The sequence below is a fragment of the Stegostoma tigrinum genome, chromosome 1, assembly GCF_030684315.1.
Source record: "Stegostoma tigrinum isolate sSteTig4 chromosome 1, sSteTig4.hap1, whole genome shotgun sequence".
NCBI lineage: Eukaryota > Metazoa > Chordata > Chondrichthyes > Orectolobiformes > Stegostomatidae > Stegostoma > Stegostoma tigrinum.
The window spans coordinates 101,246,911-101,271,024 of NC_081354.1; the positions used below are offsets into that span (position 1 = coordinate 101,246,911).

The following is a 24,114-nucleotide window of genomic DNA, read 5'->3' on the forward strand; positions in this document are numbered from 1 at the left end:
GCATCGCCTCACACTTATCAGCATTAATTTCCATCTGCTAATGCTGTGCCCAATATCAGACAGTAGCCTGAGACCATCTTCCTCATTATCAACACCAGCGATTTTTGTATCATCTATAAAACCTAATAATTATATCTTCTACATTTGCATCAGTCATTAACATACAAAAAAAAGCAAGATCCCAGCACTGATCCCTGTTGTACACTGCTAGTCACAGGCTTCAATTCAACTCCACCATCACAGTTTGCCTCCTTTTTGCGATGAAATTTTGGATCCATTTTACCAACTTGCCTTGAATCCCGTGAGCTTTCATATTTTGGACTAGCCTTCCATATGGGAGCATGCAAACTACATTGACTGTACTAGCCACATCAATTTTTTTTGACAACTTTGCAAATCACGCAATTAAATTTGTCAGACATGTCCAACGTATGTCCAGCAATTCATGTTGACTCTCCCTAGTTCATTCCTGCCTTTCCAAGAGCTGATTAATCCTGTCCCTCAGAATCTTATCCGAAAATTTCACTACTAGTGATGTCAGACTGACTGGTCTGCAATTACTTGGCCTATCCCTGCTGCCCTTCTTGAACACACAAACAATTTTACTCTGTATTTGACTGCTCAATACTTGGCCTCATGATCCTAAAAAAATAATAAATGCTTGGATCAGAAATAGCTCCATACTGCAGAACTAATTTCCATCACCTGGATGAGCACAAATTTTACGTACAAGAGGTAACATTATATTGAACAAATACATGGTATTCGAATTGCTGCAACTTTTTAACTGAGAAAAACTTGTGTTGTTGAAAGTTTTCAATATGGTTCACTTAAACATCAAATCCATTTGCTTGTCTTGCCACAACCTCACCCTCCTCACTTACCCCCCTTTTCTTCAGAGTCAGAAAATATAATTTGTTGGCATACATGTCATTTTTTTTCTGATTTCTCTCTCTGGCTCAATCCATCAATTTAATACAGGTGACATCTTTAAGTTGTGGAGTTGAGAGAACAGAAACTGAATCTATACTTGTCATTCTTGATGCTAGTTGCATTATGTAAGGGTAAAGAAAATGCTGTTGCATTGTACATTTTCTTTAAAAAATGTGCAGTGCAGCAGGTCATAATTATGCAAAAGCGTTGAGCGCGTTGTTCAGAAGAGGGGGAGTGATGGAGGAGATGGCAGGTGTCTGGGCAAACCTGAATGGTTGGGGGGCCAGCACCATTGACACACTATACCACCTCAAGTCAACTCCTGTGGTCACAGCAACAATGCTTCAAAGTACTTCTCCAAAGTTTTCATTTCTTACTGCCAGGAACAGTTGCCATGGTAAACCAGCCTTAGCTTGATACATTCTTGTCTCCAACCCTCTGAACATTCATTTCCGCATACGATTCTCATATACCAAGGTCTCATTTAAAGTAGTGATTGCATTTCTCAAAAGTCATGACTTTAAATGAAACAACTTTAAATGAAAGATTGTTTCCCACAGAAATCAATATTACATATTACAGACATCTTTTACTCAGAAAAATGAAATGTTTGTGCATTACCACTTGAAAGATCATTCTGAGTAAATTAAATAACTAAATATAAAAGAAACACTTGTTAGGTCCTTCAGCACTTATCTCAGAAGAAAACAATGTTAAAATATTAAGTTCAAACAGTGAAAATTCTTAATTGCCTTCACTGATAAATAGCATTACCTTTAAAAAAGTGTCAAAGAAATGTGATCTAATAGTTTTGTTATAGAAAGTAACTTAAATTTACACATGCTTCCACCTAGTGGCAGACACTGTTTGATGCAGGTAGCAGCTAAAGAACTGCCAGCACCAGGACTTCAGTGCAAGCTCAGAATGGTAGCCCGGACAGAAGAAGACATCAAATGTTTTTACTGGAAGACTAGAGGGTAGCAAATGGAGCTGGGGCAGATGGAGGGGCTGAGAGTCAGGGTGGTGTCCTATGGTTAATGTTACTGGACTAGCAGCCCAGAACTTCTTCACTAATTTTCTAGGGGCATGTGGTCAAGTCTCACCATGACACATGGTGAAATTTGAATTCTGTAACTATCCAGAATTAACGCCTGTGTAATGAAGAGTATATAACCCATTGTCAATTGCCATGCAAACTCATTTTGTTCGCTGCAGGAAAGCAATCAGCCAAGCTTACATTGGCCGGTCTTCATATGATTTGAATCCTACTGAGATTTTTTTTAAGCTGTGCACTTGTGGTACGTGGGCACCATTGGCTGGCTTAGCACATCTGGCCCATCCATAGCTGCTCATGAGAAGGTGGTGATGACTTGCCTTCTTGAACTGCTGCAAGTCCACCTGCTGTAGGTGACCCACATTGCCATTATGGAGGGAATTTCAGGATTTTGACACAGTGACAGCAAAGGAACATGCATTTATTTCCAAATCAAGATGAGGACTGACTTGGTGGGGAGTGGAAAGTCTTCTTGGGGCCTGGGATGGGGGTGAGGGGGGAGGTGTAGGGGCAGGTGTAGCACTTCCTGTGGTTGTAGGGAAAAGTGCCAGGTGTGGTAGGGCTGGAGGGGAGTGTGGAATGGACAAGGGAGTCACAGAGAGAGTGGTTCCTCCGGACGTAGATAAGGGTGGGGAGGGAAAATCGTCTTTGGTGTTGTTGTCTGATTGCGGACGGCACAAGTGTCGGAGGATGATGCGTTGGATCTGGAGTTTGGTGGCGGGAGATGTGACAATGAGGGGGATTCTGTTTTGGTTTTTATTGTGGGGAGAGGATGTGAGGGATGAGTTGCGGAAAGTGCAGGAGATATGGTCGAGGGCGTTCATGACCACTGCCGGGGGTGGGGTGGCAGTAACGTTGCGGTCCTTGAAAAACAAGGACATCTGAGATGTACGGGAGTGGAATGCCTCATCCTGAGCAGATGCGGCGGAGGCAAAGGAATTGGGAATAGGGGATGGAATTTTTGCAGGAGGGTGGGTGGGAGGTGGTGTATTCTAGGTAGCTGTGGGAGTCGGTGGGCTTGAAATCGATATCTGTTTCTAGGCGGTTGCCCGAGATGGAGACAGAGAGGTCCAAGAAGGGGAGAGAGGTATTAGAGATGGTCCATGTGAACTGAAGGTTGGGGTGGAAGGTGGGTGAAGTGGATGAACTGTTTGAGCTCCTTGTGGGAGCTCAAGACGCCGCCAATAGTCAATGTAACGGAGGAAGAGGTGGGGTTTAGGGCCAGTGTACGTACGGAAGAGGGATTGTTCCACATAACCTACAAAGAGGCAGGCATAGCTTGGCCCCATGCGGGTACTCATGGCCACCCCCTTTGTCTGTAGGAAGTGGGAAATTAATTCAAACTTTATACACGTCCTACTTGAAAATGTGTTAAAGCCAATTCACAGTACCAATTGCTTATTTGCAAAGGATAATGAACTCAGTTACATTTTGCTATGATTTTATATTTTTGAAATTAAACACAATTCAATGTTGAATCAATTACTCCTAATGAGAATGGCAGTAATAGTGTTATATTTGTCTTCAGTTGACGTTTTGAGAAGAATATCAAAAATCTTTGACATCTTCATTATGAATAGTTGTCAAGTGATCACAGCTGGGATAATGCATCGAATTTTCTCAAATACAAGAAGACCAAGAACTATCTAGTTTACTTTCTACCATGTTCACAACTGCATGATTTATAATAATATTGGTGTTATCATTGTAATTGATCTAAACTGCTAAAAGATCCAAACACAATGTCAGAAAAATCTCAGAACTTTAGGCCCAAAAATTATTATTCAATCATAAATCCTTGGAATGTTTGACACTCAAATGCAGTTTTCCCTGGCAGTAAGATCTAGGACTAGGTGGAACTGGCATTGCGCTCGAGTTGAGAAAAGTTCTTTCCTAAGACAGTTTGGAAATTTACCTTTGGTGTACAATCCATAAGTGTATTTGAGATCAATTGATGTTTTTGACACAAAGGACATCTAGGGAGAGAGAGATACTGCAAGCAAATGGAGTTGATATCGATAATAAGCCAAGTTTCTACCAAATGATATAAAAGGCTCAAGGGGACGTATGCCCCACTCTTACTCTTACTTTTTGAGTAATCTTTTGTGCATGACACTTACCATGTCATGTTTCAAATTACTCAATTCTTTCCTGAAAATATGCTATCTAAATTGCATTGGCGTAACTCAATGTCTTTTCAAACTTTTCTCTCGGAAACCTGTTCCTTAACACTTGCTCATTGAAGTGTATTTCTAGTCAGCTGCTTAGTGCTGGGTGAAGCTGAGCTTGGGGAGGGCTGTTGCAACTGCATTTATCCTGGCAAATTTAGACTATTCCATCCAACTTGCCTTGTGCCATGTAAATGTTAGGCTTTAGTGATTCAGGGTGTAGATACCTCACTGCAAAAATCCCCACTCTGACCTGCACTTGCAGTCACAGCATTTACATGGCATGGTCCTGTTCAGTTTAAGGTCACTGTTGATGCTGGGGGATTCAGAAAAGGGCTATGCCAAGGAGAGAATATAAAGTGGAGATGATTCAATTCCAATTCACCATTGTTTGAAATTATCATTACTTGTCTGGCAGTTTTTATATTTGCCACATGTTAGCCCAAGGCTAAAACGGGCCAGGCCTCGCTTCACTGAGGAATTTGTGAATTGTACTGAATATTACTTCTGGCCCAATGGTGCAGTTGAAGATTATTAAATACTAGCCCTAGAAACCTGTGGGCCTTTTGTGGTGCAGTGGTAGAATCCCTACCTCTGAATCAGGAGACCTGGGTTCAGGTTACACCGGCTCCAGAGATGTTCAATAACATCTGTCAACGGGTTGGTTCTAGAATTTATAGCTTTTGATAAGGTTCCACATGGTAGGCTATTGGAGAAAATACGGAGGCATGGGATTGAGGGAGATTTAGCAGTTTGGATTAGAAACTGGCTTCCTGTAAGGTGGCAACGAGTGGTGGTTGATGGAAAATATTCAGCCTGGAGTCCGGTTACTAGTGGTGTGCCTCAAGGATCTGTTTTGGGACCACTGCTATTTGTCATTTTTATAAATGACTTGGACGCAGGCATAGGTGGATGGGTTAGTAAGTTTGCAGATGACACTAAAGTCGGTGGAGTGGTGGACAGTGTGGAAGAATGTTGCAGGTTGCAGGGAGACTTGGATAAACTGCAGAATTGGGCCGAAAGGTGGCAAATGGAGTTCAATGCGGATAAATGTGAGGTGATTCACTTTGGGAAGAATAATAGGAAGGCAGAATACTGGGTCAATGGAAAGATTCTTGGTAGTGTGGATATGCAGAGAGATCTTGGTGTCCATGTACGGAGATCCCTGAAAGTTGTCACCCAGGTTGATAGTGCTGTTAAGGCGGCTTACTGTGCGTTAGGTTTTATTGGTAGAGGGATTGAGTTCCGAAGCAGTGATGCCATGCTGCAACTGTACAAAACGCTAGTGCGGCCTCATTTGGAATATTGCGGGCAGTTCTGGTTGTCCCATTACAGGAAGGATGTGGAAGCGTTGGAAAAGGTGCAGAAGAGATTTACCAGGATGTTGCCTGATCTGGAGCGAAGGCCTTATGAAGTAAGGCTGAGGGACTTGGGTCTGTTCTCATTGGAAAGAAGGAGGCTAAGAAGGGATTTAATAGAGACATACAAGATGATCAGAGGATTAGATAGGGTGGACGGTGAGAGTCTTTTTCCGAGGATGATGATGTCAGCTTGTACGATGGGACATTGCTACAAAATGAAGGGTGATAGGTTTAAGACTGATGTCAGAGGCAGGTTCTTTACTCAGAGTGGTAAGGGTGTGGAATGTGCTGCCTGCCAATGTAGTTAACTCAGCCACATTAGGGGCATCTAAACAGTCCTTGGACAAGCATGTGGATGACGATGGGATAGTGTAGGGGGAGGGGCTTAGATTAGATCACAGGCCGGCGCAATATCGAGGGCCAAAGGGCTGTTCTGCGCTGTATTGTTCTATGTTATATGTTCTAGAATATTTACTCTCAAACTTTAGAGATCTTGAGGTGCATCAGTAATGTCCCTGCCTCTGGCCCAAATGGCCTGGGTTTCAAGTTTGACCTGTTCCTGATGTGCATCACAACACATCTGAACAGACTGATTAAAAGTATCTTCCCTCAGCATCTCATGCAGCAATGTCCTGGCACAGAAACGATTGGTCTCCAACAGACATAACCAGCTTTCGTTTTGCCAAGTATACCTCCAAACAGTTGAGAGATCCAACTCAGCAGATTCCCATTGACTTAAATTTTGTCAGGGTACCTTGATGATAAGATCTATCAAAGGCTGCCTTGATTTCTCAGGCAGTAACTCACAATTTACTGAAGGGGAGTTCACTACCTGGTCCATTTTATATCATACATGTAAAAATTCAGGTGGCAAGTGGCCCTTAAGAAGGATATATTCTGTCATGAGATAATGCGAACTGCAGATGCTGGAGAATCTGAGATAACAACGTGTGCAGTTGGATGAACACAGCAGGCCGAGTAGCATCTTAGGAGCACATCCCACCCCACCAACCTCCGGATTCAACGCATCATCCTCTGGCACTTCCGCCATCTGCAATCCAACTCCACCAAAGACATTTTTCCATCCCAATCCTTGTCTGCTTTCCAGAGGGACCACTCTCTCCGACTCCCTCGTCCACTCCATACTCCCCTCCAACCCCACCACACCCGGCACTTTCCCCTGCAACCGCAGGAAGTGCTACACTTGCCCCCACACCTCCTCCCTCACCCCCATCCGAGGCCCCAAGAAGATATTCCAAATCAAGCAGATGTTCACCTGCACATCTGCCAATGTGGTATACTGCATCCGCTGTACCCGTTGTGGCCTCCTCTACATCAGGGAAACCAAGAGGAGGCTTGAGGACCATGTTGCAGAAAACCTGTGCTCGGTTCGCAATTAACAACTGCACCTCCCAGTCGTGAACCATTTCAACTCCTCCTCCCATTCCTTAGATGACATGTCCATCCTGGGGCTCCTGCAATGCCACAATGATGCCACCTGTAGGTTGTAGGAACAGCAACTCATATTCCGCTTATGAACCCTGCAGCCCAATGGTATCAATGTGGACTTCACAAGCTTCAAAATCTCCCCTCCCCCATTGCATCCCAAAACAGGCCCAGCTCGTCCCCACCTGCCTAACCTGTTCTTCCTCTCACCTATCCCCTCCTCCCACCTCAAGTCGCACCTTCATTTCCTACCCACTAACTTCATTCCACCCCCTTGACCTGTCCGTCCTCCCAGGACTGACCTATCCCCTATCCCCTCCCCACCTCCACTCACCTCTACTGGCTCCATCCCTGCCTCTTTAACTTGTCTGTCTCCTCTCCACATATCTTCTCCTCCATCCAACTTCGATCCGCCTCCCCCTCTCTCCCCATTTATTTCAGAACCCTCTCCTCCTCCCCCATTTCTGAAGAAGGGTCTGGGCCCAAAACGTCAGTTTTTGTGCTCCCACGATGCTGCTTGGTCTGCTGTGTTCATCCAACTCCACACTTTGTTATCTCTATATTCTGTCATGTTTCCTTTGAAAGCAGGTGTTGTAAACCTGAACCAAGCTGTCAGCTCCGAGTCCAGCTGGCTTTGATTTTTTTTAAGCAGTTGGAACAATAGAAGGGGTGGGGTCAGGCTCCCACAGAACCAGGATTTTTGTTTAACTTTCAGTAAGGAGCTTGTAAGCTGCTGTACATCTCTCCCTTTTACAGCAAAATGTTTGAGACACACACACACACACACACACACACACTTCTATTGATGTTCTTTCCTCCTGGCCTGGAGGATGGCATGTCAGATAATCTATTTTATTGAATTTGTCTTTGCCGAGGGTGGGTTTATGGGAAATTACCATAATAGGACAGTTCCTGTTTAGTAGTTAATAATTTATTACTCTTAAGATTTCCAATAGATTTAAGGTGTTTTAACTGTAGTGTAAGAATAAAATGCAATTTGCCTCAAGCCTAGTAGTTTGACCAATCGAATTAGACCCGGAACGCAATGACTTACACTTACGTTTAAGGATAAGGAAAGTTGGTGTCAAAGCAACCTCTTAATATATTTTGACGGGTTTTTGGTCTGGTCTATAACAAATAACGTAACGAACCTAAGTGAGCAAGTTTCAGTGACATAAACGTGTCGCTTGATAGTGCTGTCAACAATATTTTCCCTCATTTGTGTTGATGGGGCAGTAATTGGCAGTACTTATTTTGATCTATTTTTGTTAGCAAGAAATACCTGGACAATTTTCCAAGTAACTAGACAGACACAAACGTTAGAGCTGTTTGTGTGCCTAGCTCTGCAGCACAAGTACTAGTAATGTTATCAGGGCCCACAGCCTTTGCAGTATCCAGTGTCTTCAGCTGTTCCTTGAAGTCACATGGAGTGAACTGAACTGGCTGAAGATTATCATTAATGATGCAGGCATGACAAGAGGCTAAAACAGATCGGTCACTTGACACTTCTGGCTGAAGATAGTTGCAAGTTCTCTAGCTTTGTATTTTGCACTAATGTGTGGGGCTCTCCAATATAGGATGGAAATATTTCTGCTAGTTGTTTAATTGTCCATCAACAACAAGCCTGCAGAGCTTATATCCGTTTATTTTCACAGATCTCTGCCCATCACATTTTGCTTTGGCTGTTTGTCATGTGAACAGTCTTGCACTGTACCTTCATTATGTTAACACTACATCTTTATGTATGCCCTGATGCTACTCCTGACATGACCTCTCACACACTCTTAAAACAGGGTGGATCACTAGGCTTTACACGACTAGCCAGAGGAATGCAAGACCAGAAGGTTACAGATTGTGGTCGAAGACAATTCTGCTGCTGCTGACCACAGCACCTGCACATCTACCCCTCAGGTTTTTCTAGGGGCAAGTGAAATAGTTAGTCTCGATGTATCTAGTTCCTCTAACATTTTAGAAGTAGTCAAATCACTCTCAACCTTCTCCTGAGCCTAATATTGTGCCATCCCATGTTAAACCATAGGAGAGCATGGCACTCAGCTCAGCTGTGGAGCATTTTTAGCCCAACCTCACGTCCTAACGAAGGTCACTGTTAATGAGTACAAGCTTGATTAAAAATCTACTACATCTGCAACCACTCTCAGAATATCAGTGTGACAGTGAGGTATGGTAATTTCTGAATACATTAAAGACAAACAAAATACTCTAATAATTCCTGAAATTCTCAAATAAACACAGTAAAAAGTTGGAAACATACAGGCCAGACATTTTCCTAGGGTGGAGGTAGCTTTTACGAGGGGACAGAGTGAAAGGAGGTAAATATCGGGAAGATATCAGAGGTAGGTTCTTTACTCAGAGAGTGGTAGGGGCATGGAATGCATTGCCGGAAAGGGTAGTGGAGTCGACCTCATTAAGGGCATTTAAGCAGCTATTAGACAGGCATATAGATGCTAGTAGAAGGTAGCAGTGGAGGCTATAAAGGCCTTAGGTTTAGAGTAAAAGTTCGGCACAATATCATGGGATGAAGGGCCTGTACTGTTCTATGTAGCAGTGTTGGAAAGCGAAAGAGTTTGCATCAGTCTGTGACTTGATGAAAACTTCTCTCCAGCTTATGAAAAGTCACAATCTGAAACATAAGCTCTATTTCTCCCCCCTCAAATTCTGCCAGATCCGAGTATTTTAAGAAAATATAACTCTGAATTTTTACACAAAAATGAACATAGGTCAAACTGTGGCACAATTTCAAAGAAAAGCATATATTTGGACGACTGTATTTATTTTTTCCTGTTTTATATGTAAATAATAAATAATTTCAAATCATGCTCCTACCTTGTGCTTTTTTCTTGTTCACTCCACTATCAGCATTATGTCTTTTCTGTATAAAAAGATAAATAAATTAGTCAGACCAATTCACCTATATTCTTTCAGAAAACCATAAGACTTCTTTTTTGAGATAATGCAGCCCAATGGTATCAATGTGGACTTCACAAGCTTCAACATCTCCCCTTCCCCACTGCATCCCAAAACCAGCCCAGCTCGTCCCCTCCCCCCACTGCATCCCAAGACCAGCCCAGTCTGTCCCCGCCTCCCTAACCTGTTCTTCCTCTCAACTATCCCCTCCTCCCACCTCAAGCCGCACCTCCATTTCCAACCTACCAACCTCATCCCGCCTCCTTGACTTATGCGCCCTCCCTGGACTGACCTATCCCCTTCCCACCTCCCCACCTATACTCTCCTCTCCACCTATCTTCTCCTCTCTCCATCTTTGGTCCGCCTCCCCCTCTCTCCCTAATTATTTCAGAACCCTCTGCCCATCCCCCTCTCTGATGAAGGGTCTAGGCCTGAAACGTCAGCTTTTGTGCTCCTGAGATGCTGCTTGGCCTGTTGTGTTCATCCAGCTTCACACTTTGTTATCTTAGACTTCTTTTTTCTGCCAACTCTGATTTCACTCCTCGGATTCAACTGATTCCTGTTGGACTATACAGCCATAACTATCAGTTATTCTTTAGTACGTTGTTGAGTCGCATTTCAATCAGCAGTCTGTCAAGGGAAGGTGCCACATTTGACTTAGATTTGAATTCTGTTACAGTTTGCCAAGTTATCTGGATAAAACAAATTCAGCATTGAGCTGACCTATTTTCTATTATTTAGATCTATTTCGTATCCAAATCTCTCCTAAAGCATTAGTATTCCCTTTCCCTTTGCCCTTGGTACCCTCACCATCTGTTCCACTCGTATTTCCTCCGCTTTTGTTAACAGTATAAAAATCATCATTTTCAGGCTATCAGCCCCTAAGAAGAGTAGAGTAATTTAGATTCAAAACACTAACTCCATTTCTCTTCACACATGCTGCCAGACCTAAATTTCTCAAGTACATTGACTTTTTTAAGTCTTTCTCCGTCATTCATATAAACTATCCTTACCATACTGCAGTCTTCAAAAACTCACTGTTAGAAATTACAAAAACAAACAAATTTCTCGATTAGCAGAATTACAGATGTAAGGAAAAGTACGTGAATTTCCAGATCAAATGGCAAGTCTCTCAATTTCAACCCAACAGAATAACTTCAAATGAGGAAAGATACCAAAGAACAAATTGGTTTATTTCACAGCACAAAAATTTCCAATTTTCAATGGTGCATTAGAAAACCTAGTTTAAAATAGAGATCATGTTCCGAGGAGGGGATATTAACTTTGCAGTATGCAATACAACACAATCTTATGTCCTCTAGTCTAAGATTTCAAAACCTGCATACAAATCTTGCCCCTTAAACAAAAACTTACAAACCCATGATCACTACCTTTGAGAAGAAGCATGATGATAACAGGCATGTGGGAACACCAGCTCCTGCAAATGCCCCTCTTAAGCCGCTGTCCATCCTGGCTTGGAACTATACCCCATTTCTTCACTGCCACACAGGGACAAACTCTTAGAGCTGTCTCACTGACATCACTAAGATGTAGGTGCACCATCACCTTCTGAAGGGCAACTAGAGATGAGCAATAAATGCTGGCCTACATCTGCTAAATGAATAAAGAAAGTATATGGAGGCTCCATGCTCCAGAGGGAGCATGACACAGAAATGGCTTTATCAACAATGTGACACTGTGGATCATGGAAAAAAGTTCATGTCTCACGTGCAAAAGAACCTGCTGCCAGTATTGGGCACATGATGTACTGTGAAGATTAAACATTTGGATGCCAACAGACTGTAATAGCAACTTCATGAATTTGGAGGGAAGTTGCTGCTGCTACAAATAACTATGCCTGCAAGTGAAGTGAAAACCAAGGGAACTTAAAAGCAAAGCACTGGGGCAAAAAAAAACTTTAAAATAGTAATGATAAATTCCAGTGTGAAAACAGCCTTTTGATCCAACCAGTCTGTATTTGTACTGTCTCTCAGATCCAGCAAACGATCCCAATCACAATACATGCTTGTTTCTTATATCCCCTAATATCTCATCCAACTATCCTTTCTTTACTTGCACTTGAACATTTTCTGCCTCAATCACTGACCCCAACATTTGCCGCCTCACAACACTGCACAATAGGGATTTCCCACCTATTTGATATTTCAAATTTAATTAAATGCTGGAGTCCTCATTTTCAAACTTCTTCAACTACTATAAACAGACAGCTTCTTTCTACCAAATGAATCGCTTAACAATTTTAAATATCTCTGTCCTGTATTTAATGGAAGCAAAGAAGTTAAAAAAGTAATTTATTAGCAGTGACGGTAGGAACTGTCGATGCAGAAGAATCTGAGAATAACAAGGTGTAGAGCTAGATGAACAAAGCTGGCCAAGCAGCAGAGAAGCAGGAAGGCTGACGTTTTGGGTCTAGACCTTTCTTCAGAAATGGGGGAGGGGAAGGGGGCTCTGAAATAAATAGGAAGTGGTGGTGGGGGGGGGGGGGGCGCGCAGGGAGAGGCGGATAGAAAATGGATAAAGGAGAAGATAGGTGGAGAGTCAGGGAGGGGATAGGTCAGTCCAGGGAGGATGGACAGGTCAAGGAGGAGGGATGAGGTTAGTAGGTAGGAGATGGGGGTGGGGCTTGAGGAGTGGATAAGTGGGAGAAAGGGCAGGTTAGGGAGGCGGGGACCAGCTGTGCTGGTTTTGGGATGCGGTCGGAGGACTTCATTTTTCAAGGACCGCAGCTTTCCCTCCAGTGTTTGAAAATGCTCTCAACCATGTCTCTCACATGTGCGCAACTCATCCCTCACACCCTCTTCCCACAAGAACAGCCAAAACAGAATCCCCCTTGGACAGGTTAGGGAAGTGGGAATGAACTGGACTGGTTTTGGGATGCGGGAGGGGGAGGGGAGATTTTGAAGCTTGTGAAGTTCACATTGATACCATTGGGGGCAGAGTACACAAGCGATATAGGAGATGCTGTTCCTGCAACCTTTGGGTGGCATCGCTATGGCACTGCAGGGGGCCCAGGACGGGCATGTTGTTCAAGGAGTGGGAAAGGGAGTTGAAATGGTTCGCAACTGGGAGGCGCAGTTGCTTGTTGCGAAATGATCGTAGGGCGATCAGGGAATTGGAAGTTTTGGAGAAGGTGGTGGGCGTGGGTGGTGTCATGGGCGTAGGTGGGAAGTTCCCGGACCAAGGGAGAGAAAATAGAGTTGAGATAAGTCGAGTTGAGTTTGGTGGGGCAGGAGCAGGTGGAGACATTGGGTTGATCAGGACAGTCAGGTTTGTGGATTTTGGGAAGGAGATAGAAAAGGGCGGTGCAGGGTTGGGAAATGATGAGGTTGGAGGCTGTGGGTGGGAGGTCACCTGAGGTGATGATGTTGTGGATGGTTTGGAGGTCCGGGGTGGGGTCATGAGGTCAAGGAGGCGGTAGGAGGTGGTGTTGGAAAGTTGGCGCTCGGCCTCGCTGATGTAGAGGTCAGTGCGTCATACTACAACTGCGCCTCCCTTGTTCATGGGTTTTATGGTGAGGTTGGGATTGGAGTGGAGGGAGCAGAGGGCTGCACGTTCTATGGGGGAGACGTTGGAGAGGGTGAGAGGGGTGGAGAGGTTGAGGCGATCGATGTGATGGCAGTTGGAGATGAAGTCGTTGAGGGAGGTTAGGAGGCCTTGGGTGATGTCCAGGAGGAGGGGGTGTGTTGGAGGCAGGAGGGGTCAGTAGATGGAGGGTTAGGCTCACGATTAAAGTAGTACACGTGGAGGCAGCGGAAAAAACTGTTCAAAATCCAAGCGTGAGCGGTATTTGTTGACGTTTGGGCGCAGGGGGACAAAAGTGAGCCCTTTACTGAGGGCCGACCATTCGCCCTCAGCGAGGGGAAGGTCTGGGGGGAATGGTGAAGACTTGGCAGGGCTGGGTGCTGCTGTGTCCTCTGGAGCTGCTGGCTGTGGAGGCGGTGGGTGGAGTGACGTCAGCAGTGGACAGGGTGGAGACAATGCCGAGATAAGTGGAGATGAGTTCCGCCTCAGTAGGCCCGAAATGTTAGCTTTTGTGCTCCTAAGATGCTGCTTGGCCTGCTGTGTTCATCCAGCTCCACACTTCGTTATCTCGGATTCTCCGGCATCTGCAGTTCCCATTATCTCTGATGCACATCTCCCAGTGTTTTTGGGGAGAATATTTTGACTGTTACAATTGTTGCAAAGCCACAGTCAAACTCACTACGAGGGGAGCTATTGGCCTCGTCAGACACAAAGAATTGAGGTTTTAAAAAAATGTCATCGTAACTTTAACCAGAGTATATTCTTGGTCTGATAAATGCATGCACGGGTCAGCACTCATTTGGATGTATGAGCTCAAGATTTAACAGTTACCCAAGTAATATTTGGAGTGATCTAAGGAGTCATATTTGATATAATGAGCTATTCATGATTGAAGCAACACTACCAGTATGCACCTGGCAAGTAAGCGAATCACACATCAGCCTGTGGGTCAGTTGGTCATCCAAGTCAGATAGGTCTGGGTTCAATCCAGGACTTGTGCACAAAACCAAGGCTGACACTCTATCGTGGAACTACAGGAGTGCTATACAGGGTGAGAGGAAGGAGGGGAGGAGAGGAATAAACAAAAAAGGAATGGGTTTGATAGGCTGGAAGGTAGAAGTGAATTAAATCAGAAAATGATCATGTCACAAAAATGAAAAACTTTGTAATAGCAGAAGGAGAAAAACAAAAGGTGGGGTTACAGCAGATGCAAAGGGCATTAGCAGAATTAACACTAATGGAAAAAAAGAGCATCAATTATGGTCCAAACTTCTTGTATTCAAAATGTTTCATTAAGTTTCATTAGAACATTGTAGGACATTGGACAAAGGGATCATAGGAGAAGAGTGGAAAATTAAAATGGCAGGCAACTGAAGCTCAGGGTCGTATTAGTTGAACTGAACAGTGGTGATCAGCAAAGCAATGATTTGGCCTCTGCAATAAGAAGCATAATCTTCATGAGCTGCAATACAGCACATTAATTTGTAAGAAGTACAAGTCAACGCCTATCCTGAGAAGAGCACTTAGGGGCCCTAGATGATGACATGCAAAATAACTACACAGAGGCCAGCATCCCGTCACCATATCACTTTATTTACTTGTGCACTGTACACTGGCTATGGCCAGCCAGCTCAGTCCTCTGAACCAAGGAATTTCTAATCTCCTGGTTATAATGGTCAGTCAGGGTTTTCCTAATTGAGGTTGTTAACTTTGGCTAATCAAGTACCTCAAATCAACAAGGTCCACCTGGTTTCAATCACTACATCCCTTCCCCTGGCAGCCACCCCCCGAACCCCAAGTCCTGGATGTAGGCCTGGTCTTTCGTTTGTAGCTTTTCCTGTGACGATTTTGCTCCAGGTTCAGTTCCTCGGACACAGACTCTGACACGGGTGGCACGTACTGGACTATATTCCATCTCGTGCATACAGAGCATCTTGGGAGAGTTTCCTCCTCTTCCGGCAGTAATGGTATTGAGGCAGCATCCATTTTGAACTCTGAGGTTTACTCGACACTAGACAGAGGGGGCGAACCTACAGAGTTTGTGTCAGGCCTTCTGGCTGTTGCAAGGGGCCAGGTATATTTTGCCTATGCCCAGAGTGAGAGGTGACAGCTTTCAGGTGATCCAGATGTTTGTTCAGGACCACATCACCTACACAAACTTTGTAAATCACAGGTCCTGACCTTGCATCAGCCTCGCCTCATACCCATTCGGCCCATTTCCATAGTTGTGGCACCAAACATCATCCCCTAAATTAAATTGTCTCTCTCGCTTAGACGAGGCATGTGGCCAGCTTTGGCGTTCCTGCTGCCAATTCAGCCTCATCCCCAGGTCTGGGAATATTGGGTTTAATGTGGTGCAGAGACCTCCCCATCAACAACTCTGCTGGAGCTGTGCTTGTTGTTGCGTGTGGAGTACTCCTATAAAATCGAACAGGAATTGGGACAGTTTGGTCCCTAGTGATGCTGTAGGCTACTTCTTTAAGAGTGTCTTAAACGTTTAGACAGTTCTTTCTGCCACAACATTGGATGACGGATGGTATGGAGCTGTCCTAATGTTGAATACCATTTCAACTTCAGGAAATATTCAAATTCCCTGTTAGTCAATGAGGTCCCATTGTCCGTGGCCAATGCTTCTGGGAGTTCGTGTATCGCAGAATAATGCTCATAGCTTCTCGACTGTCAGAGTTTGCTGAACAGATTTCATGCCCGTCCAACCACTTTGAGCGAGCATCCACAATGGCCAGGAACATTGAGCTTGTGAAAGGACTGGAATAAAAGACATGTAACTGAGTCTAGTGTTTTCCCGGCCACGTGGAGGCGCTGCTGGTGGCTATTTTTGCTCTTGTTGGTACTCTCAGCATTACCCCAACAATGCAGCTATGTCGGCATCCAACCCTGGCCAGACACAGCTTCTTGAAACCCCTGGAAGCCCCAGTGGAGTTCAGCCGGTATGTGGCAGGCACCTTCACTTGGGGAAATCACTCTTGCTCCCCAAAGCAACATGCCACCTTCTATAGTGATCTGGTCTCAGCATGTCCAGAGCACTGTCCTGGTTTGTGATGGTCCTTCTATCTCCCCCATTATCACCAGCTGCTTTAATTTTGAGAGGACAGGACATTTAGGTGTCCAGAGTTGGATGATGTCAGTCGTGATCGGAAGGGTGTCCAGGAAATTTAAAACCAAAATGGAGTCTTCCGGGGAGGAAGCTCAGGACATGTGCATTCACCACTTAGTTTCCCGGATAGTGTTCTAACTTGTATGCGCTGAGAATAAGGGCCCACCACTGAATCCTACTGGACTCAGTTACATGTCTTTTATTCCAGTCCTTTCACGAGCTCAATGTTCCTGGCCATTGTGGATGCTCGCTCAAAGTGGTTGGACAGGCATGAAATCTGTTCAGCAAACTCTGACAGTCGAGAAGCTATGAGCATTATTCTGCGATACACGAACTCCCAGAAGCATTGGTCACGGACAATGGGACCTCATTTACTAACAGGGAATTTGAATATTTCCTGAAGTTGAAATGGTATTCAACATTAGGACAGCTCCATACCAAGCTTTGGTGACACTGCCTTTCTTTCTTCAGCCCTAGCAGGGTTTGTGATCTGTTACTGTGACAAATTCCCATCCATAAAAAGGTACCGGTGGAACTTTCTCACACCAAAGGTGGCCACTAGACTTTCCTTCTCTATCTGGCCATATTTGCGTTTAGTATTAACCAAAGTCCGGGATATATATGCTATTGGGTTGTTGTCTCGGTTGTCTCACTGGTGAGCCAACACTACCCCAATACTGTACAGGGAGGCATTGCATGTCAGCACTACTTCTTACTTTGGATCATACTAAGCCAACACCTTCGATAACTATAGTTGCTTTTTGATTTCCCTAAAGGCTACTTCTTGGCTACGTAACCATTTCCAAGGCTGACACTTTTTCAATAGCAGGTTGTAAGGGTGCCAAGATTAAGGCCAGATTACGTATAAATTTTCTGCAAATAATTCACTAACCCAAGGGTAGATCTAAGCTCCAGTACAGACATGGGAGCTGGGGCTCCTTAGATCGCCCTCACTTTTTCTCCCTGAATGTGCAAACCAGTTTTGTTGACTCTGTTACCCAAGTAGGTCACACGGGGTGCCTGGCAAACACTCACCTGGGAAAAATGTTTAAGCATGATGTCCAAGTGCTCTTTATTGGTCTTCCTGGTTATTAGCACATCACCTAGCTAAATGGCAACCTGGGGTAGCCCTTGTAAAATTTCTCCATGGTTAGCTGGAAAAGGATGCAGACTGATGATACCCCAAATGGCAGTCTTATATATTGATGTAAAACCTTTTCGGTATTAACTGTAACTTCAGGGACTCCTCATGCAGTTGCAATCGCAGGTAGGCGTGGATCATGTCCAGCTTTGTAAAGGACAGTCTTCCCCACCAACTTTGTATACATGTCCTCTATGCAAGGGATGAGGCGTTTATCCAGCTGTGAGAATCAGTTTACCTTTTGCTTAAAATCCCCACAAAGGCGAGCTGAGTGATTAAGCTTCACAAGCGGAACAACCAGTGCTGCCCATTCTGCATACTTCTCTGGTTTGATGATTCCTTTACTCGCCAGCTTCCTGATTTCTGTCTCTACTTTTGTCCACAAGGCAATGGCAGTGGGTGGGCTTTGCAAAATCTTGGAATTGTTTCCTGGTCAAAATGTAAAGTGTCTTTGTCCACCTTGATTGCCCCCAGCCTTTCCTGAAAATGTCCTCGGTACTTCACCAGGACTTCATTGAGACAGCCATTTTCTAATGGAGAAATGTTGAGCCAACTCAGGTGACTCTTTCACAACCAATTCTGTTCCAACAGGCTTGGGCCTGAGCCTTTTACTACCAGTGTAAGTGCACCAACTGCTTCTCATGGGAGAATGGAACCAAAGTTGTACCCTTAATCTGCAATGGCTCCCCAGTGTATGTTCTCAGTCCGGCTGAGGTCTTGTGCGAACTTATGAGTTGGAATCCCAATAAATCTTGTTAAAGACTGATTCTGCAACCACAGATACAGATGTGCTGATATCAATCTCCACAGGAACTGGGTGAACATTTAGCCAAACATTCATTTTAAAATCGGTTCCAATTTGGATGTTGTTAAGCAATTTAATTGCTCCAACTTACACATAGGGGTAATTTCCAGGGTGTGCACTCTCCTGGGTACCACCCTATAAGTTCTCTTACTCAAGGCAGGCCATGTAGGATTCCTTTGTTGTCTTGAGGCCATATACCAGCAACAACTACAATAGCTTGCCGGCCCAGATCCCAAAGAACCTTTTAGCCACTCGGCCGAGGCTCGGCTTTATTATGGCTTTCTGCTGTGTGCTGGCCTAAAGACCCCCCTGTTCAGGATACCAGAATACCCAGAACGCTCAGAGCACCCTCAGGGTGTTCCCCAAGCTTAGCTGGGCAGGACAGGGAGTCCACTTCCATTGGAATGCCCTGTAGCTCCCATGCTCCACTTACTGCATTTTCCAATGATAAAGCCAGTTGTAGTGTCTGTTTGAAGTCCGCATAGAGGTTGGTTCCAGTCACCAAATCGCCTTTTACTTACTTGCACACAGTACACAGGCTGTGGTAAGCCAGCTTGGAGTCAGTCATCTTAACTGAAAAGATTCTAATCTCCTGATTACATTGTTCAGCCAGTGTTTTCCTAATTGGTTCAAGTTAAGAGCCCCAATCAAGTACTTTGTAGTTGAGGTCCACCTTGTTCCAATCACTACAGCATGGGAGGGATATATGTGCGTATCTGAAAGGATCATGGGAAAGGAAGCCAGTGGTCAGGGCCAACAAAAAGGTTGTCACAGAGAGAATTTAGAAACACAGAGGGAAAGATAACTTTGGATGTGGCAAAACATTGGAAACAGAGGAGCTGATAGGATAACCTACTTAAAAACCCTTTTATGGAATAGAACCTTATGGCATTGGATGTGATGAACATCCAAACCACCTCTAACCACATCAGCCTCATTTTGTAGTTTCTTCAACCATAGTCACCAATAATGGCTATGCCGACCAGAAATGTCAGGCCAGACCCCAGAAATTCTGATACAGCAGCTGTTAAAGGACTCATGTCAGTAATAATTTATATTTATACACAGCCTTTAACAAAAAAATGTCTTAAGGCATTTTGCAATAATATTCTAAAACAAAAATTTGTAATCGAACCACAAAAGCCAACATTAAAGCAGATGACTAAATTCTCAGTTAAATGAGAAAGTTTTAAGGAGCATCTAAAAAGGAGGAAATAATTAGTGAGAAGTTTTAAATAAGGAATTCCACAGCTTGGGATGTAGTCAAAATATATAATTATTTATCATGGGAATATTCAAATTAAGAATGCCCAAGAAACCAGAATGAGAAGGAAAATGGAAATGTGCTAATGCATCCTCCAGAAATGGTGCAGGCTGAAACTGGCAGATTTGTACAGTTGATACAATAGCTATGGATCAATGACAGGAAAGTGCGTCCTCATACCAGCACAATAAAATGTCAGCTGATAAGGTACAATCAGTTTAAGGCAAAATTAAAAAAACAGGCAAGATCTCTTCAGAATGCATGGAGTTAACAAACATATGCTGAAGGTAACAGAACTCCTCCACACCATCTGGCATTGCAAGCGCTCCTATTGTTCTTGACTCCATTTCAGATTAACTGCCCATTAAAAGCTTAAATTTTAGGTAGCAACTTCCAATGGTCCCATACATGACCACTCATTTAGAAATTCTTGTTTATACACAATTATCCTGAATCTAGTAGACCTGGAATCAGCAATATTCAGAGTAGACTAATTCCATAAAGGAACCACAAACAGCAACTGAGCATTCTACTTATGTATACAAAGAATATAATTTCTGTTTCAGGCAAGACCTTATGGCTGACAATTCCTGAACTTAAAACAAGAAGGTGGGTATCATAATTCATTCCACTGTTTAGGAACCTACTTGACACCTACCCCTTGCTTGTTTCTTACACAGTAGCCTCCAAAGGAGGTTAAGAGGTGACCTTCGAGAGATTAATAAAACCATGAGGTGAATAGCAAAGGTCTTTTCCCTCGTGCGGGGGAGTTCAAAACCAGGGGGTTAAGGTGAGACAAGAAAAAGTTTTAAAGAGGATCTGAGGGTCAAATTTTTCCACACAGAACATGGTTTGCATGTAGAATGAACTGCCAGAGTAAGCGTAGATATAGGAACAGTTCCAACATTTAAAAGACATTTGGATAGGTACATGAATATGGAAGATTTAGACTGATATGGGCCAAACACAGGCAAGTGGGGCTAATTTAGTTTGGGGTAACTTGAGCATGTTAGCTTAGTTTAGGCAGGAACTGGTTGGACCAAGGGGTCTGTTTCTATACTCAATGACTCCATTACGGCATTCTTTTTCATTTCATCGCTAGAGTATCACCGACATTCCTCAAAATTTACTTCCCTTAGATGTCAGACATGCAGGTTCAACTCGACATCTTCCTATTCCACGAGAAGTTTGTTCTTCTGTCTTTTAGCATGTGCATTCTCATTTTGTCACTAACTCTAACCCACTCTTTCCGCATCAGAGTGCAGACCTATGTGGCCACACAGTGTTGAATGCAGTCATAAAGGACTTGAAACAATATCAACATTCATTCATCCTCACTATGCAGGCATCCTCAAATTCCCTTTCTAAACAACACTGTTGGTATATCTGCACCATACTGACTGCGGCAGTTCAAGGTGTTAACTTACTACCTTCTTCTAGAGGAAAAAAAAAAGATACGTTGCATACACAGGTGAGACAGTATGACCGGGGAAGAGCTCAGAACATGCACGCACTACAAACTCGTGTAATGAGCACATGTAATCAGTGGTGTCTCCGTAGCTGTGAGAATTAAGGGATCAGGCCCTAGGGCTGAACAGCGTCTTTGAGTGAACCAGCTTCATACATGTGATTCATGGAATCTTAACACAAAAAGCAGTGATTTGACCCAATTTAAACCAAAATACTGCAGATGCTGGAGATCCAAAATAAAAAGAGAAAATGCTTGAGAAACTCAACTCTAGCAGCAACTGTAGAGAGGGAAATAGAATTACCATTTCAAGTCTGTAATGATTTCTTCAAAAACATTTGACCCATTGTGCCTTTGCACGGAACACCATCTGTAATGTTTCTGCCCGTTTCACCGTTTTGTTGTTGTATTCTGAAGGCTATACCCAATTCAAACCTTGCTCATTTTTTTGCCAAGTTTTGTATCATTTACAAATGTCAAAATATTGTAGCGGGAAACCGCTGCAAACCACTCTGAAAAACACGTATCCACTATTATCCTTTGCTCTCGGTTACTTGGTCAACTTTGCATTCATGCCTCCAAATTTTCCTTAATTTCACAGACTTCCATCTTTAACAAGCCACGTGGCATCTTCTCAAATGCCTTCTGAAAAATCATATTATAAGAAATGTGGTGAGGAAAAGCCAGGGAACTGTAGGACTTTCCCTGAACTACCTGTTGCCTGCCACTTCACTGCACCACCCTGCTCCCTGGCCGACATCTCTGTCTCCAGCTTGCTACAGTCTTCCAGTGAAGCCCAATGCAAGCTGGAGGAACAACACCTCATTACCCGCTTGGGGACCCTACAGCCCTCCGGACTCAATATTGAATTCAATAATTTTAGGGCCGAAACTCTCCCAATGTCTCAGCCCCCCATCCCACACACCAGGCCTCGTTATCACATAATGAAATGAGGCTGGATGAACACAGCAGGCCCAGCAGCATCTCAGGAGCACAAAAGCTGACGTTTTGGGCCTAGACCCTTCATCAGAGAGGGGGATGAGGTGAGGGTTCTGGAATAAATAGGGAGAGAGAGGGAGGCGGACCGAAGATGGAGAGAAAAGAAGATAGGTGGAGAGGATAGTATAGGTGGGGAGGTAGGGAGGGGATAGGTCAGTCCAGGGAAGACAGACAGGTCAAGGAGGTGGGATGAGGTTAGTAGGTAGGAGATGGAGATGCGGCTTGGGGTGGGAGGAAGGGATGGGTGAGAGGAAGAACAAGTTAGGGAGGCAGAGACAGGTTGGACTGGTTTTGGGATGCAGTGGGGGGAGGGGACGAACAAGGCTGGTTTTGGGATGCGGTGGGGGAAGGGGAGATTTTGAAGCTGGTGAAGTCCACATTGATACCATTGGGCTGCAGGGTTCCCAAGTAGAATATGAGTTGCTGTTCCTGCAACCTTCGGGTGGCATCATTGTGGCACTGCAGGAGGCCCATGATGGACATGTAATCTAAAGAATGGGAGGGGGAGTGGAAATGGTTTGCGACTGGGAGGTGCAGTTGTTTATCGCGAACCGAGCGGAGGCGTTCTGCAAAGCGGTCCCCAAGCCTCCGCTGGGCTTCCCCAATGTAGAGGTAGCCACACCGGGTACAGTGGATGCAGTATACCACATTAAGCAGATGTTCACCTGCCCATCTGCCAATGTGGAAAGTCATCTTGGGGCCTGGGATAGGGGTGAGGGAGGAGGTGTGGGGGCAAGTGTAGCATTTCCTGTGGTTGCAGGGGAAGGTGCCGGGTGTGGTGGGGTTGGAGGAGAGTGTGGAGCGAACAAGGGAGTCACGGAGAGAGTGGTCACTCCGGAAAGCAGACAGGGGTGGGGATGGAAAAATGCCTTGGGTGGTGAGGTCGGATTGCAGATGGCGGAAGTGTCGGAGGATGATGCATTGTATCCGGAGGTTGGTGGGGTGGTGTGCGAGAACAAGGGGGATCCTCTTTGGGCGGTTGTGGCGGGGGCGGGGTGTGAGGGATGTGTTGCGGGAAATGCGGGAGACGCGGTCAAGGGCGTTCTCGACCACTGTGGGGGGGGAAGTTGCAGTCCTTGAAGAATTGGACATCTGGGATGTGCGGGAGTGGAATGCCTCATTGTGGGAGCAGATGCAGTGTAGGTGGAGGAATTGGGAATAGGGGATGGACTTTCCACATTAAGCAGAGGTTCACCTGCACGTCTGCCAATGTGATATACTGCATCCACTGTACCCGGTGTGGCTTCCTCTACATTGGGGAAACCAAGCAGAGGCTTGGGGACCGCTTTGCAGAACACCTCTGCTCGGTTCGCAATAAACAACTGCACCTCCACTCCCCCTCCCATTCTTTAGATGACATGTCCATCATGGGCCTCCTGCAGAGCCACAATGATGCCACCCGAAGGTTGCAGGAACAGCAACTCATATTCCGCTTGGGAATCCTGAAGCCCAATGGTATCAATGTGGACTTCACCAGCTTCAAAATCTCCCCTTCCCCCACCGCATCCCAAAACCAGCCCAGTTCACCCCCTCCCAGCACTGCACCACACAACCAGCCCAGCTCTTCCCCTCCACCCACTGCATCCCAAAACCAGTCCAACCTGTCTCTGCCTCCCTAACCTGTTCTTCCTCTCACCCATCCCTTCTCCCACCCCAAGCCACACCTCCATCTCCTACCTACTAACCTCATCCCACCTCCTTGACCTGTCCGTCTTCCCTGGACTGACCTATCCCCTCCCTACCTCCCCACCTATCTTCTTTTCTCTCCATCTTCGGTCCGCCTCCCCCTCTCTCCCTATTTATTCCAGAACCCTCATCCCATCCCCCTCTCTGATGAAGGGTCTAGGCCCGAAACGTCAGCTTTTGTGCTCCTGAGATGCTGCTGGGCCTGC

The 24,114-nt window shown here is 44.9% G+C and overlaps 1 protein-coding gene across 4 annotated transcripts in view; it reads right to left on the reverse strand.

The window, feature by feature from the left end:
* The window catches only part of atp8a1 (ATPase phospholipid transporting 8A1), a 348,145-nt gene that overhangs the window by 252,334 nt on the left and 71,697 nt on the right, over window positions 1–24,114 (reverse strand). For 3 of the 4 annotated variants that reach the window (XM_059647441.1, XM_059647433.1, XM_059647431.1), the window contains exon 5: window positions 9,807–9,852. In XM_059647441.1, coding sequence (XP_059503424.1) covers window positions 9,807–9,852 — 46 coding nt within the window. Of the gene's footprint in view, window positions 1–9,806; window positions 9,853–24,114 lie in introns of those variants that run through there. The other variant, XM_059647443.1, reaches the window with a different exon arrangement.